Below are 15,860 nucleotides of genomic sequence, written 5' to 3' on the forward strand. Positions count from 1 at the left end.
TGTTTGACCAGGAAAGACAAGAGGATCCTAAAGTTGCATTAACTTCTTACTACTAAATTTTGCCTCTGAAAGCGGATAATTTTTTTGGCCTGGCTTGCGTGTTATTTTCCATTTTCCTCAGCCTCCCACACACTAATGACTTGTGCATGGAATTCTCTTACCCTATGAATATATTTTCTTTTCAAGCAGAGTCTCCACAGAGGTGGAAAATGTGAACGTGAAATGAAGCATGCCATCCTCAAAGGAGGTTAAAGATCTAGGAGCATGTACAACTCTATCCTCCTAGTTAGTTTGTTGGGACATCGTTTACAGATGTTCAGTTGCACAGGCATAATTCTGCATTTCCTTCAAGGCTAATGCTTTTATGTCTTCAGGCATATGATTTGTCAAGACAGCTTTGTGGCCTGGTGGACAATCAGAATTTGCCTTATTGGACTGAAATGACCCAGAACAAACTCAGTACTTAATCCTCTTTCTTGCTGAAATCAATAAGCAGATCCATGCCAAGTGCTGACAGTTCTTATGTAGGGAGTGAAAAGAGGAAGTGTCTGCTCCTTGAACTTCTAATGTTTTCTGGGGCAGAAGTTTTGTTTTGTTATTTGAAAATTAACTTCTTAATTTTGTTTTATAAAGCATAAATTAATATGACATGTTTTCTTTGCGCTAATTTGCACATGCAGTGTCACAATGTTTCTCAAATGCCATCATCTGGAAGGCCTGATACGTGAAAAATGCCCACCTAGATAATTGATCAGGGATAGAAGGCTCTGACAGAACCCAGGAATCCAGGTGAACTGCACAGTTACAACTGACCATGCAGGCTCACAAACTACCCTTCTGCAGAGCCCCATCCTAAGTAAGAGTTTTCTCCTTTCCTTACGTTAGTTGATCCTGAATATATTAATCAAGGTTAGGATGTTGGGGTTCTTGTTTTGGGTTTTTTTTCAGCTTTTATTATATATTTAAGGTAAGGAATATTCCAAAAGCTTAAATTCATTTTTTTAGGGTTGATCTTTTTTTTTTTTTTTTGTAACACACAACCGATTTCCCTGCAGTTTAACATAACACTTGAACATATTACAACTTGTCCTGAAGGAAGAGAAACAGTAACAATAAAAATGAGAGCGACTGAATACTCCAAAGCTACTCCTAAGGACAAGCAGTTTATAACTTTGGTAAACTCAGAATAACCCTCAAATTCTGCTCTACCTCTCTGGGAAACAGCCAGAATTCTGCACTCCATGGGTATCTCTGGAGGGGGAAGAAATACAGAATAACTCTGTGTGCAAACCAACCATAAGGCATAATGCCATTTATACCCATGGAAATAAGTATCTCATGACAGACATAGGGAAGACTTTTTGTCAAATCTTGGCTCTGGAGCTATTTGCCTGTTCACATGCCTGTTTATACCATTTTTGTTTACTTGATATTGGAAAGTAATCAGAAAAAAAGTTATTCTGAATTATGAATGTTGTCATGAGTTTTGCATGAAAAGTATTAAAACTTTAAACAAAACAGTCTTCTAAATGCCTGGCCTGGCCTGCAGTCTTATCTTGCTTTTACACTTTTGTTTAAACTATTCCTTCCTTTTTCTCTTTTTTTTTTTTTTTGGAGTTGATTCAATAACTAGGCCTTTTTTTTTTTATTTCTTGCAGATGTTAAAATGATGAAACCCTCCCTCCCTCCAGAGCAGTGCACAGCAGCCATGACATCTCCTCTGGTCCTCTTTGGAAGGTACATTGGAGCCTGCTGCTGAACTGTTATGACATGTCTCTAGCAATCAGAAAGAAAAGCTGGGAAGAGCATGTGACCCAGTGGATGGGATTGGCTTTGGAGTCTGTGGAGTATAATACAGCATGTCGTCACGGACTTGTAGCTGCTAACTTGCAGACAAGTATGGAACAAGATGAGGTTCTGAGTGTGGACCGGAAAGAAAAATGCGCTTCGTTTCCAGAGTGCTGTTATAGTGGAGAGCTGATTGGCTTCCCTGCAAAGCAGCTGGGAAATGTTTCAAAGGAGGTGGATGAAAATGATAACCATGAGGATGAGGAGTGTTTTCTGGAGGCCAGCACAGAAACGCTAGTCCATGTGTCTGATGACAATGATGATTATTCAGCACTAAACCTGGATAGTGCTAATTACCACATTACTGCTGTAGGAAGGGAACCAAAAGCTGAAGAGGAGAGTTTAAATGGAGCGGGCTCCTTAACACAGATGTTACCAATAACACAGTGCAACAAGGCAGCTGAAGCATATGGAGTAATTGGAGATACAAGTAAGGAACCTGGTGGTGACACAGTTCCTAAAGAGGAGGTGGAAGATTATGACATTTGTGGAAGTATTGGCCAAAGCCCAGATCTCTGTAATTGTGAAGGCTTAAATGAAGTAGTAAATGTAGAGGAAGAAAATCTCTCTAATTCTCCAAATGTGAAAGAAATTATTATGCCTGGGAAGCAGCTGCTTCATACTGCTGTACTTGCACAACAGTCCTGGAAATCTGATGCTTTTAAAGATGGGCTTGGAAAGTCTGAGTGTAATGTGGTAGAGAGTGGGATTTCTTCTGAATCATGCACCAGCAGTGACAGACAACTGTGTTCAGCAGTGGAATCCAGCGACTGCCTTATGCAATCTTCTACTTGCTCTCACATCCCAGCAGTGGAAAATGGTCTGGATGAAAGTGGTTTCACAGAACCTCAAGTGGCCCCTGAAAACAAATGCCTTTCAAATGTCAGTTCAGCAGAAGACATTCAGTGTTTACATGTAAGGAATCATTTGACCACACAAGAATATTCAGACAGTCAAGTGAAACTGCGCAAAAGAAAGGTAGGTTGCTCATAAACTGCAGAGGTTTTTTCTAATGTTTCCCCCAGTTTCTTGTGAAGGTAATTCCATGACTAATTGATTTGAAATAAAATGTGGTTTTCAGTCTTGTTTTATTAGTTTGTCAGATTTTTCTTTAAATGGTTTGGAGAAAACTGTGTCTCTACAACAGCTAAGTTTCAGGAGTTCTTTTTAAAGTCTGAAAATGATTAATCCATGAATTTGTATGATACCTTATTTTCACTTTATAGATAACTTTCATATATGTTTGAGGCTAAATGAATAAGTATCTTCTATGGGTTTGGTTTTATTTTTGTTTCTTCTGCTGCTGTCAGGTATCATTATCTCTTTCCTTTTAGGAAACTGATTGTGTCCAGGGTTTTGAAGCTCTATTAAAAAAATAGAACAGAGAAAAAAATGTATCAAAACTTTAAAAGGGGTAAAAAAAGAGTGGAAACAATTTGCAGAAGTTCTTTGGTTTTCAGCTCAGCCCCATGAGCATATGTTCTTGAAAAAAAAATATTATTGCTGAGCTTGAAACAATGTTTTGAAATTTTGAAGCAACTGGGGAGTTTCACTGTCTACAAAGAGTAAGGAAGAGTATCATTACAAAACTTTAATGGACAGATTCCCTGGCAATAAAACTCCCATTGGCTTTAATGGAAGGAAATGTGCTGACTATGGGACCACAGAATTCAGCTTAAAGTCTACCGTTCCTAGTTATGCTTCTTATTCTTGTGAATAACCAAATTGTAATTGTTAACTTCTCATTGCCTTTTTTCATTTGACATCATCCAGCTTCTTTTTTTTTTTTGTTAGTTTGTTTTTTAATAAGTCTGGTTTCTCTGAAGTGATGGTGTGGGGCCTGTTTCACTAAAGCACAAATCACATGTCTGAAGTACTCCGTGCCAACACAGCATCCTGAGCTGCTGGCCATTGCTTCCTTGTGTTGACACTTTAGTAATATTAGCATGCAATTGATATGGTTAGAAGCTGTAAGTAAATTTTGCAAAAGGTCTCAGAAGTCCTCAAAGCCAGTTTTCCTTTGGTGGTTCATGCAATTCCAGTTAATGTGGTAACTGTTCGAACGATTCAGTGACTAGTCTCTGAGTTACAATTAAGAAACAGAAACTGCTAGTCAGCAGTATCACAAATGCGAAACTTACCCATCTGTAGAAAACTTTTCAAGTTTAAAAACATAAAATTTAACCTAATTGATATTACATTTGAGAGCTAGTTTAGTATTATAAACGTATTTTCAGCTGCTCTACTTTAGCATTTCCTTTTTTCTAATCATAGTTGCTAATATCTATGTTCACATTTCATATTGTTAGCAAGATATACCATGCTATATTTTTTAATAGCTTTGATCCTGCTAGTTTCCATGTATCACCTTGTCTCTTGTTTAGAGTTGACTTACTCATCTTTTAAATATATACTCTCAAGAATTATTGTCAAGAATATATTTGTGTTTGTGCCATTAAATATTTAAAAGGATGAAATATAAAAAGAGTTCTATAAAAAGGTAAAATTCCAGTGAGACTTAATAGTGAGTAAAATTAAGAAACGATATAAGCATAGAAAGGAGCAAAACAAGGAGTTCCTTCAAGGAAGGTTGAGAGTTATGTGACTACAGCAACTGTGAAGCTGTGTGCACTGTAAAAGAGGATGTAGTCTGTAAATCTGAAGGAGTGACCTTGTACCACTTTGGTTAAGTAGAGTCCTTACCAGCAACTGTAAAACATTTGGCAAAAGGGAAAAGATATGATCTGCTGTTGCTTTTGGGATTATTTCTGAGTTTACAGGACACTTCTACAAACAATGTTGCTGCATGCAGGATTTTATCACTTATATCTAATCATGCGCTCTTTTACAAAAGGCTGCCTGTGTTGGTAATAGTCTGTAATGAAAAATGTGCATGTATTTACAAACTTTCCCTGAAAGTCACTTTTGTAATTTTAACAAGACATTAGAAAAACAACAGACTTGAAACTGAATCCATCCATAAAACCCAAGTATTTGCTTTGCAGTGACAGGAAGACTTAAGGGATTGGGAATGGTATATAAAACCTTTTCTCTCCAGGTCAGCAGTTCAAACAGTGCAGTTAAGGCCTAAAACATACCACTATCTGATTAATGCTGAGTGTCAATTATAGTTGCATGTAAACATGTGCTTATGGAGGGCAGAATACTGGAAAAGGCACAAGGGGATGAATTGCTAATTGCATTTGGGCACCCAAACCTCCAGGTGGCATCTTAGGAAATCATAGAAAGGTGCTGAACTTCAGCTACTTCCATAACATCTAAGTTCTTAGGCTGTTTGAGTAGTCTCATTCTGCTCTTGATGGTACTAAATTCTGAAAACCTGTTCCTTGTTAACATATATTAAACTGCTTTTAATTGTGGCAGTAAAGCATGATCTCCCTTCTTATTTTCGGATCAGCTGAGGTGAGACGGCGTGGATCTGTTTGGCTTCCTCTGCCGATACAGGTTTAAGGGCTTAAAGTTTAGGATCTTTGACCAGCACTAGCTCCCTTTCAGTAAGTTGCTTTACTCATGATGGATGCACTGACACTGAAGATGCTTTTTGCAAACAGATCCAGCTGTTTCAGCATTCTTTGCTGCCTCAAGTCATCACAATTCCGATGGTTGATGAAAAGCACCCTCTTTTTCTTTGCTTTCCCAGAAAGATTTCCTAATGCTTGCAAATAGGAAGCACCTGAATTTAATTGTGAAAAATTAATAATAGGTCTGACTGAAAAATCCCACACTAATCCAGTTTTCCTGGTTTTGTGTTGACTGATAATCAAGGGGCAAAAAATGGAGTATATGTGACTGTGTCAGTTTCTCTTCACAGGTAATTTCAGACTGCATTTCAGTCTCATCGAAACATTTTGCTTATGTGTCACTGAAAAAGGAATGAAGTAAACATTTCGGTGTATAAATTCCTTATCTCTTTTTTTATGAAACTGGTGATTTTCACATTTTTTTACTTGGAATTCTTCATTGTGGCCTGTAAAAAAGTTTTTCAGTTTCAAACAGTAGATGTTATCTCAAACTCATTCCTACCAAAGTGTCAGAGCTGTTTCCTAGAGTTCACTATTATTGCTACTATTTTAATCCAGATTTCTAGATTAAATGCTTTGTAGTTTGCAAAGGATACTTAAGGACCCAGCTGATGTCACCATGACAGCAGCCACCAGTGTCAATGAGATGCAAATTAATTTAAGAAAAATATTATCAGAAGAATGGCAGTAAATGTAGAAATAAACCTGAGTAGAATGTTACCTGGGGTGACACAGGTCTTTGTAGCAGTGCCTTTCCCCCACTTGAAAGCTGTGAGTTTTTAATGCATGGATTTACATTTTCTGGACTGTTGCAATAAAGTTTGTTTCATTATTTCATCAATTATAATTATTCTAATGTGAGGGGAAAAAGAATTTGCATAGTTGAATTTGGGTCTTTCCATCCATATTTGCTACTTGAATATTGTGCTTGCCTATGCGGTGTGAAGGCTGACTCTCTTCCGTTACAGTCTGTATTTAAAGTTCTGTTTTATAAAGCTAAAGCTGTGCTCTTTATGGCAAGTTAGAAAATTAGGTTCTTCCAGGAGCTTCTGCTTGTATTACCCTGTAAAATGACTCCACAGGAAGTCTATGGAGCCTTGCTTGCCGCCTTAGTCCTCCCTGTGAGGTACCTGGGAGAGGCAATAGGAAAGCTTCCAAAAATATCATAAGAGCTACCTATTTTACTTAAATGGTTTTCTTAAGTTTTTTCCCTTCCATCTCTACCATTCACAATGCATAATGCTTTTCAACTGAGCATTCACTTGCCAACAATAGATGGTTGTTTAAAAGGTTATGTGAGCTTGTTGTGAACAATAGTATCCAAAATTTTAGATCTTTTTCTTATTTTGTTGCAGTTAAAATACCAGTGACTGAGTTTCTAGGCCTGTCACTTCTGAAGTCTTAATCTCCCTTTACCTCAATTTTGACTCTGAATGGGTATAATTTAATGATTGATTTTTTTTTTTATACCAATTTTTATTTATCTTGTAAGACTGTCAGAGTGTATTTTTTCTTTTTTTCAATAGAAACTGGTTTATTAGGGATCCAGTCTAAAATATTCCTACTTGTGTAGTTAGTTGTTATTGCAATAACAACTGAGACAGGTCAGCATGGGAAAGGCAGACATAAGAAGATAAAAGTATGAATAAAACCAACAGGAATGTACAGTAAATCTTAATTAAAAATTAAATACCTTTTGCTGTATCCTGATTTTGTCATAAGAACTGAATATACTTTTTGCTGAAATTCAGTCTGAAACTGTCAGCTGAAGGAAGACGGCAGCTCTAGAAATTGGTGATTTTCAAAGCAAATTATCTTTAATTGCACTTTTGAAAAATGCGATGTTTAAATGCATTCATTTCCCACAGTTTATGCTTTCCCATTGAGTAGTTTGTCTTGCAAATATTCTACTGAAGAAATTCAACAACCAGGAAAAAAAAAAGAATTTGCAATTCTTAGTTTATAAGGATCATGAAAATTTGGGCAAAGATATATGTTGTTTGGGTGGTTGTAGGATACCAAGGCTTCATGGCTTCAGTATGATCATGGGGAGACCAAGGCCTCACTGCTTTAAATGTAGGAATTAAAAAAGCATTAATGAATGCCAGTGGAACTGCTGTGTTCTTAAGAGTATGTCTATGTTCTCAGAGTATGTTCTTAGAGTATGCCTTGCTGAACTTGGGTGATATAATAATTTGTAACCTTAGAGACTACAGAAGCCAGTCACTGTAGAAGCAGTATCACAGCAGAATTACTTTCAAATCATATGGTTCTCTAACTATATTTCCTGTAAAATTCAGGCCTGTGCTTATGCCAGAATAGCTTTGTTTTCAGATACAGAGATGAATAATAGAATCTTGGCATCTAGGGAATGGTTTTCCCCAGTTTTGTGAAGAGCAATGGCAAATACAAATATTGAAAATCTGATACTCTCTTTTTAAAGATCATCATTCAAACCTCAGAAATCTATTTTAGCATCTATGGAAATTGGATTTGCTTTTGTTCCATTTCTGCATCTCTTGCTGTTTTGAGACTTTTAAAATTTTTTCAAAGTTTTTGAACTTTCTAAAGGTTTTAGAAAAAAAGCATGGGTCTGTTTTTCCAAACTCATAATGTGAATATGAACACCAAGAAAAATTAATGAGAGATCCTGAGCCACAACAGCTCTTTGAAAGGTTAGCTTACCGCATCTCATGTTAGCTACCCACATCTCAGAGCTACAGTCTGTAGTAGTAGTACAGTGGGCAACTATTACTGAGATCCACAGTTACTTCACCACAAAGAATTTGCTGCATTTGCACATTGCTATTAAATGGTCGTAGGTTTAAAGGCGTTGGGATGAATCTGGCAAGAGCTGCAAGTAAAGCAAAACAAATAGTATGATTTCTCTAAAAAATCTGAAACCTTCTTGACTGTCATGAATATTTCTTTCTCTTCTCTCAATTGAAAACTTGCTTCCTAAATTTACCATTTAATAATGAACATGCAGTTCAAAACTATAAAGGCACTGAAGTAGTTGGATCTACCTTTTCAAAATTATGCATTTTATCTATGATAATTAGTAGAAAGTGGTAGTGATAAAGCACTCCTATTATTGTGGTTACATGACCATGAATTTTCTCTGTTGCTTTCACAAAAAAATATGTATCATAAGTATTATCTCCATCTGGGAAGCTAAAGAATGCTTTCCCACAGCCTTCCTTTGTGTTTGGACTGAAGTATGATGTATTTCAAACAATCCGAAAAGTATTCAAAACAAGCTCGGAACAGGATGGGATGACTGCCAGGCCATTACAGTATAACCCTTATGCAAATTTTACTTTGACACATTTTTGTGACAGTGTTGAGCAATAAATTTTAAAGGCTGCCAGTGCTGTCTAGACTGCAAACCAAGAGACTGTTGCGCATCAAGCTATGCATTAGTTGAAGTTGAGCTACCTAAAATGGTCATGAAAGTATTTGTATTTATACATGGTTCACAGTCATACACTGTTGCTTCACCAAAGTGATACTGCACATTTCTTGGAACCAATGTAAAGAGCTTTAGTTTCACCCAGTTTATACTCAGAAATTTCTAATTATGTGCAAGTCTGCAATAACTGACTTGAAAAAAAAAAAAACACCTTTGAAAACATTTGTTTGCTTTTAAAATGCATCTTTAGAAAGGTCTGTATGGTAAGGGACAATTGTTTCCTGGTTCTAGCCTGCGAATTCTCAGTTGTAGTTCATGTTAAATGGACCAATGACCACTTCCTAAAATGACACCAGATTCGTAAATAGCACCACATTTTTGAGGGAAGCTGTCTTGGAAGGAATGAATAGGAACAGTACTCAGAACCTAAATTTAACAGTTTAGCAAATGGGAAGTGGAAATAAAACACTTGGGCAAAACCTTCTGAATTACATGACATCACTATCCACAACACACTTTTCCATTGGTTAAAGAAAAATTTAAAAAATGGACTTTCCTTCATAGAGCTGTTCATCTGGCACTTTCATGAGCAGAATGTTCACTTTGAATTAACAATCAAGTGAAAACACAGAGATCAGAGGGGCACACAGATACAGCTTCCATCCAAAACAGTAAATACAGTAGTAACCTGGAAAGTCAATATTAGGGAAACCCTGCCTAGATTAAAGACCATTTAAAGCAATAGCTATGGCAGAGCAGCTTTTTTAGCACAACTCTTCAGTGCAAACATGACCTGTGCCGAAACCAAAAGCTTTTCTGTTAGTGGCGCTGTGTCTGAGGAGGAGGCACAGAAAAGCGGCCAACCTGGCAGGCTCTGGGGACTGAGGCTTTGCAGCAGTGAGTTCTTTGCCACTGCTGCTAAGGGGTATTTGGCCATATACTAGTACAGCAGTGGGTAACCCCACAGGTATCTGACTAATTCCCATGCGGTAGGTAAAAGCGAATAAGCAGACACATATGCACCCCCACCCCATGGGCTGAACTTCAGCAGGGTGGGAACCATCTGCAAAGTGCTATCTTAGGTCTTCTTGGTGGTGGTGGTTTGTTTTGGTTATTTTTTCCTTGCCTCCTGTCATGGTAGTATGATTGAAACACCTAAAACTGTGTTGCTCATGCTTTTGTCCTTTTACTGCTTTCTCTTACTGGCAACTTAGAAGGTTTGTAAAGACAAGGGAGTCTGTACTACAGATAGGGTGTATTGAATATGGCTTTACAAAATGAAACAATACTGTTTCTGCTGCCAAAACTATTCCAAGCTCCAGAGGATATAGCCTAAAAAGGTTATGAATTCAAATTTAGAGCGATATTCTTCCTCCTATAAAAAAAAAATCCAGGCAGCAATACAGCTTCCCTATGTATGTCAGTGTGTGATGAAGCAAATGTATGGCAAATGTAAACCAGATCCTTGCTCTTCTTCATGACTGTCACATCTGACATGTAGCACTTTTACAACAATAGAATATAAGGAACTTGGCTTATGCACACTGTGTTAATGAAAAATTGGCTCACTGTAAGATGAGGCTGTTCTTCAACAATGTGCCTTATTGCAGCGATAACTTTCATATTTTTCACACTGTTTTTTGTAGTTTCACCTTACATAAGAGTTAGAATAGCAAGTGCAATATGTAAAATATTTCTTAAGTTGAAGTTTATTTATCCTTTCCTGCAAGATGTCTTCTTCCCAAACACTTTTGCATGCAACATATTTAACTAAACAAAGGTTTCTATTTGGATATCCTGAGTGTTTTATTCTGATAGCCTTGCTTTAACAAAAAAAGTATAAGATGGTATAGTCATTCAAAAATAAGAGAAAACTTAAGGAGCTGGTACTGTTCTTGTACTACATGTTTTAATCTCTTGGGTGGTATCCTCAACCTTCCTAAAAAGGATGGCTTGCATGCACTAATAATCATTGATATGGGACTTATGGCTATTTGATATGAAGGTATAAATTACATGGAAAAACAAAGGCAGTGCTAGTGCTGGTGGCTTTTACTGTGTGCAATTTCAGGTTCAAAGTATTTTAAAAGCTGACATCTTTACTGCATTGAAAATGAAAAAGCATGGCCACAAGCAAAAACTTTGGAATGTAAACTAAACTACTTTCTGAAACACTACACTTCTGATAAATGCCAAGCTGTATTTAAATCACACTGATTTAGAAGTGACTGTATGCGTACATCACACCTCACGATATCTGTTGAATTTATTCTAGTATAGTAAACTCACATGTTTACAAATATTCTGTACTTTTTTAAAGATGATGTCAATATTATGTGGTAGATGAGTACTGTCTTATTTAGGCTTTACGCTTGTATACAAAGTAAAATAGAACATGAATAAGAGAATAAGACAAAAAAGACAGGAATATTGAGAAGAGAGTCTCATAGATGGGATAAGCCTGAAAATAAGAAGGTGAAAATTAAATTCTTTTTCTACGTGAAGTGATTGTTCAACTCTTAACTGCACAAACCTTTGTCAGCTCACAAGAGCAACTCCCATTTGATCAGTTTGTCTGTTTCCAGGCCTTCCTCAGTACTGCTAGTAACATAGTCAAAGATAATTTGGGGAGAGGTTCTGCCATATTTGTACCTTAATTAATATTCTTATGGGTAAATATTCTTCAGGACATGTAATTTAGCATGTTTCACAAGCAATGTATTAGGTTTTTAAAAAGTCGTAATTCTGACTGTATGTTCTTTTGAAATATGCGTTTGAAATCAATCAGTTGTTTTTGCAGACTGAAGTCTATGAATAATTATGCTGGGAAAATTAGCTTTAATCACATTGAGAGGAAATACATATATTCCTGAATGTTGCTCTCTTGGGAATAGTAACAGAAACCTTAAAATAGAATGTCAATTAATTTTTTTCTAGGTCATCCACACTGCCTGTCACACAAAAAAATGCTTCTTCATCCTACCCAGACTTTTCTCATCAGTATGTTAAGATCACTAATTCTTTCACTTCATTCCTGCTTTTAGAAAAATGCTTTGAGTTTTTTTTGGTTTTTTTTTTATTTTTTTTCCCCTCATTTCATGTACTAAGCTCAGTGTGGCTGTATTAAACTTTTTAGCCCTTTGGAGCTTATGCATATGTAAGGAAAAGATCACTTAGTGACATGAGAATACTGTGTATTTTTCTCTTTGCAAGCATCAACATTTCACATGGTTTGATTTCAGGCTCAAGGAAGCAGTCAAGCAGAGCAATGCAGTCACATGAACAGATTAGGAAGGGAATATGAAGGTGTTGGAGAAAAGGGTGAGCAACTTCTTCCATGACTGTCTCCACTGTGGTATGAGGGGGAGAACTGTCCCAAACATCCTCTAGAGCAAGTTTTGCAGTAGTGATAGTAGTTACTAGTCCCCTAGCGCAGCATCCATTTCTACAGTTGTGTAAAATCTTTACTCAAATCCATTTATAAGACTGACAAAACCCTAACTATTTTGTGCTTCCTCAGCGCGTACAGTCTGCAGTGATTTGGTCCCTGTATCTGGGCTCTTCTCTCAGTCCTTTCCACTACGCTTAGTTCATGGAAGACAAGCTCTCTTGTGTCAACGGCATTGCCTCATGAAGCATAATAATGACAGTTTAAATGTCAGCAGTGTTAGTCATTGACAATTGTTTCAGGGTTTAAATAGAAATTCTTATTTTCTAGCCACTGTGTTCAGAGGGAGTATTTACCAGCAGCAAAGTATGATTGTGGAGCTTTGATCTTTGCTTTGAAATGTCGTTTAAAGTGTAAAGAAAGCTCATCTATGTTGAGAACGACATCAGAGGCTATTTCTGGAGTTAGACCAGGATTCTGAAGGTGAAAGGACACTTCTCCAGCTCTCTCAGTAAGTCCCTGGGAAAGTTAAAAATAAGTCTTGTTAAAAAAAAAAAAATTGGCACTTGCTATTTGAGAAAATTTCTTTATTCCAGGAACTGTCTCATGTAGCAGAAATTTATTTACCATCTGTGTAGACTTGAAAAATTTTCCATCTTACCAGATACACAACTGAAATAGCAACAGATTTTCCATCATTTTGCTTTCCACAGACCTCTGTTTTAAGGGTGTGCTGTTGTAAAAACTTATGAAATTTTTGTGTTCTCCAAACTGGGGAGTAGCTCAATTATAGCCCATCTGTCAAACTCTGAAGTTCTGGTTGTGACCTCTAATGATGTCACTTAACTGCTGCTAAAGCATGTCACTTGGGAGAGGGAAAGGAGGAGCCCACAGACCCACTATCTGAAAATATATGCTTGTTTAAATTATTGTTACAGTTGGTTTGATTACTGTTGCAGTACTAACTTAAAAAATATAGTCACTTGAGAAATTAATTTGGTTTTCTTTGAGTACAGATGTACTTCCTTAATTTCAAAGCTCTGCAACTGCAGGGATGTGAGAGGGGGAACAGAAAAAAAAAAACAAATCACTGAATCTTGAAGTAGCTGTTCCTTTAAAATATGAAACAACTTGTATGTATCTCTGAATATTGCTTTGGAGTATTTGTATGAATACACAGGCCAGAAACCAACACAAGCAATTCCTGTGAGACAGAAAAAGAGAAAGGAGTTCAGGAAGTGATGTCAAGATACTGAAGCCTAACTTCTGTTTGCAGTTCCTGGTGGAGGTTTTTTTGACTTCCATGTATCCTGTAGATATATTTTACTTTTATGCACACTAGGAATCCTCAAGAGCTATGGAGTCTGGTTCTTATTTGGTGTGTAGTTGTCCTTTGATCCCATCTGCCAAAATAATATTTGTTTGAGTAACAAGCTTGGTGCAAAATGCAGGTGTCAAAAGCTTCTGCTTTGAAATCCAGCAGTCTGATTTGCTTAAAGAATAAAAAACCTGTCGGCTTTTCTTACTGTGATTGCTTTTTTTCTGCTTTATCTATTTTTACTTGCCTCTATGTTCATTATGTTTGGCTGAAGGGGCTTGTCCTATATAAGTCTATCACAGATGCTTTTTTCTTCATAATTCTGAGTCTTTGAACTAGTAAAATTGTATGAGACGTGACATGGTTAAATAAGGTTATCAGTGAATCCTTTAATCTGGCAATTTTTATCTGTATTTTAAATTGCATTCTGTCTAGGTCTGGAGTTTTTGTATAACTTTTCTGTTTGATTGCATATGATAAGGTAAGCTATTTTATGTTTGAACAAAGTATTTAATTGTGAAGATGAATGGGTGTAAATTTTTAAACATTACGAATTCTTTGTTGTTGGTGTTAAATCATCCGCAATCCCAAAATGAGGTAATAAGAATTTATATTCTCAGTGTGTAACTGCATGTAATTCAATAACCAAAATTTTAAAACATGAGTTCCCAGAGAGCAGAAATATCGGTTGAGTGTATGCTAGTGGGTAAAGTGTTTTAGCTTGGGCCAGGAGCATGTTTTTGAAGTAAATTTACTGAGTGATGTAATATAAAGCATGATAATCAACACTGGATTTCACTATCTCATATAATTCACAGTGTGGATTGCACGGTTTGATAGTTGCACGCCTGCTTTGATAGATGCTAAAGCAGTGCTTCACAAAGAAAAACTGTAGTTAAGAATTGCAAATAGGGGAAAAAAAAATCAGATATTAGGAAGAAGAAAAGGATCTTGGGGAGAAGCAGATTCATATCTGCACAGCGCAAGAGGTATGAATTGAAAGACTAGTTATCAGATGTAGTCAGAGTTTTGTACTCCTATTGCTTGCAATGTGAAGACTTTTGACTATGGCCTCTACCCCAACCAGACTGGCTGCAAGATCATAATCGATCTGACTGGACAGTATTAACTGCCAACAAATCTCCTAAAGACAGCTTTTTTTAAAGAGATCAGTTCATTACAGATTTCTTTTAGCTGAATTTGATAAATATGCCCTGGTAGAAGAATATGGGTTTCTAACGTGAGGTTAAAATTTGGCACCTAGACAAACTAGGCAGCCTCTTGAGATTTTTACAGCTTTTGCTTCAGCTGTCTGAAATATATCACATCCAATGTAAAAGCTGGTGAAGAATATTTTTCCCCCTGTACTTGTGCTTTCTAGTTCTCTAACTAATTCCCAGTAGCCTTGTAGTAATATGTTCATTCTGCTGGCCAGCTGTTCAGCTCTCTATGAATGCATCCTCCTGATGTGCATTTCCCAGCATTTTACAAGTCAGTGTCCTATTCCTCTTCAACATAAACCTTTTTTGAAAACAAAACTATATACCACTGGGGATCTAGACAGGGAATATAATGCAAGCATAATCAAACTCAGTCCAAATAACTGATGAGTGAGAAAATAACAAATATTATGCAGTATAAGCACTAAACTGCTCTTAATGTGTGTTTAAAATATAAACTGTGTCTTGTATGCTAAGGATTTTTTGTCTCTAATTAGCTTTCTTTTGCTTTTCTGAATTACTGCCTGTAGTAGAAGGGAGCTATTTGGTTCTTTTCCGTTTTTTTTTGGTTCTTTTCCATTGATATTAGGACCCTATCATCAAGCAAATAGTATTCCCCACCACTGCCATTAGTATTAACTTCAGTCTTTGGTAAGGACAAGATTGTGAACTTCAAAGGTAAGGTCTGCCTGTAAGAGCTGGAGTAGAAAGCGTATGGACAGACTAAAACAGAAATAGCTGATTTGTTCCTTCTTGGAACACATTTTTGTTCCCTCTTGGAACACATTTTTCACCAAAAATGGCTTGTGCGATTATTAAACACCAAGTGTTAAGGGAGCTGAAAATAGGGATGGTTTTACCCCTGATATTACCCCAGACTTCTTTGAGACAGAAGGGAAATTCAGCTGCTAAAAATCATTGCTCTCTCCTGGTCATCTCAAGGCAGCTAAGGCTTAATTAAAGATGCAAAGGAAATGTTTGTCTATAGTTTATTTTAAGAGTTTCTTTGTTTATTGTTAAGCCTAACATTTGATTCAGTGGTATACAGTGCTTGGATTGAATTTGAAATGTAGTTCTGTACAGACGGGGAAAAATCTCTGTTGTGGATAGGATTGTGTAATAGTAAGAATAG

General features: G+C 36.6%; 1 protein-coding gene across 2 annotated transcripts in view; it reads left to right on the top strand.

Annotated features, from left to right (window-relative positions):
* The window catches only part of DLC1 (DLC1 Rho GTPase activating protein), a 228,767-nt gene that overhangs the window by 12,459 nt on the left and 200,448 nt on the right, over positions 1-15,860 (top strand). The window contains exons 2-3 of one of the 2 annotated variants that reach the window (XM_062641474.1): positions 681-789; positions 1,659-2,826. In XM_062641474.1, the coding sequence (XP_062497458.1) occupies positions 1,771-2,826 (1,056 nt within the window). In that variant the 5' untranslated portion in view covers positions 681-789; positions 1,659-1,770. The remainder of the gene's footprint in view (positions 1-680; positions 790-1,658; positions 2,827-15,860) is intronic. The other variant, XM_062641550.1, reaches the window with a different exon arrangement.

Source organism: Pezoporus occidentalis, unplaced genomic scaffold, assembly GCF_034315485.1.
Source record: "Pezoporus occidentalis ecotype Australia unplaced genomic scaffold, CSIRO_AGI_Poc_V1 ctg1, whole genome shotgun sequence".
In the NCBI taxonomy this organism is placed as follows: domain Eukaryota; kingdom Metazoa; phylum Chordata; class Aves; order Psittaciformes; family Psittacidae; genus Pezoporus; species Pezoporus occidentalis.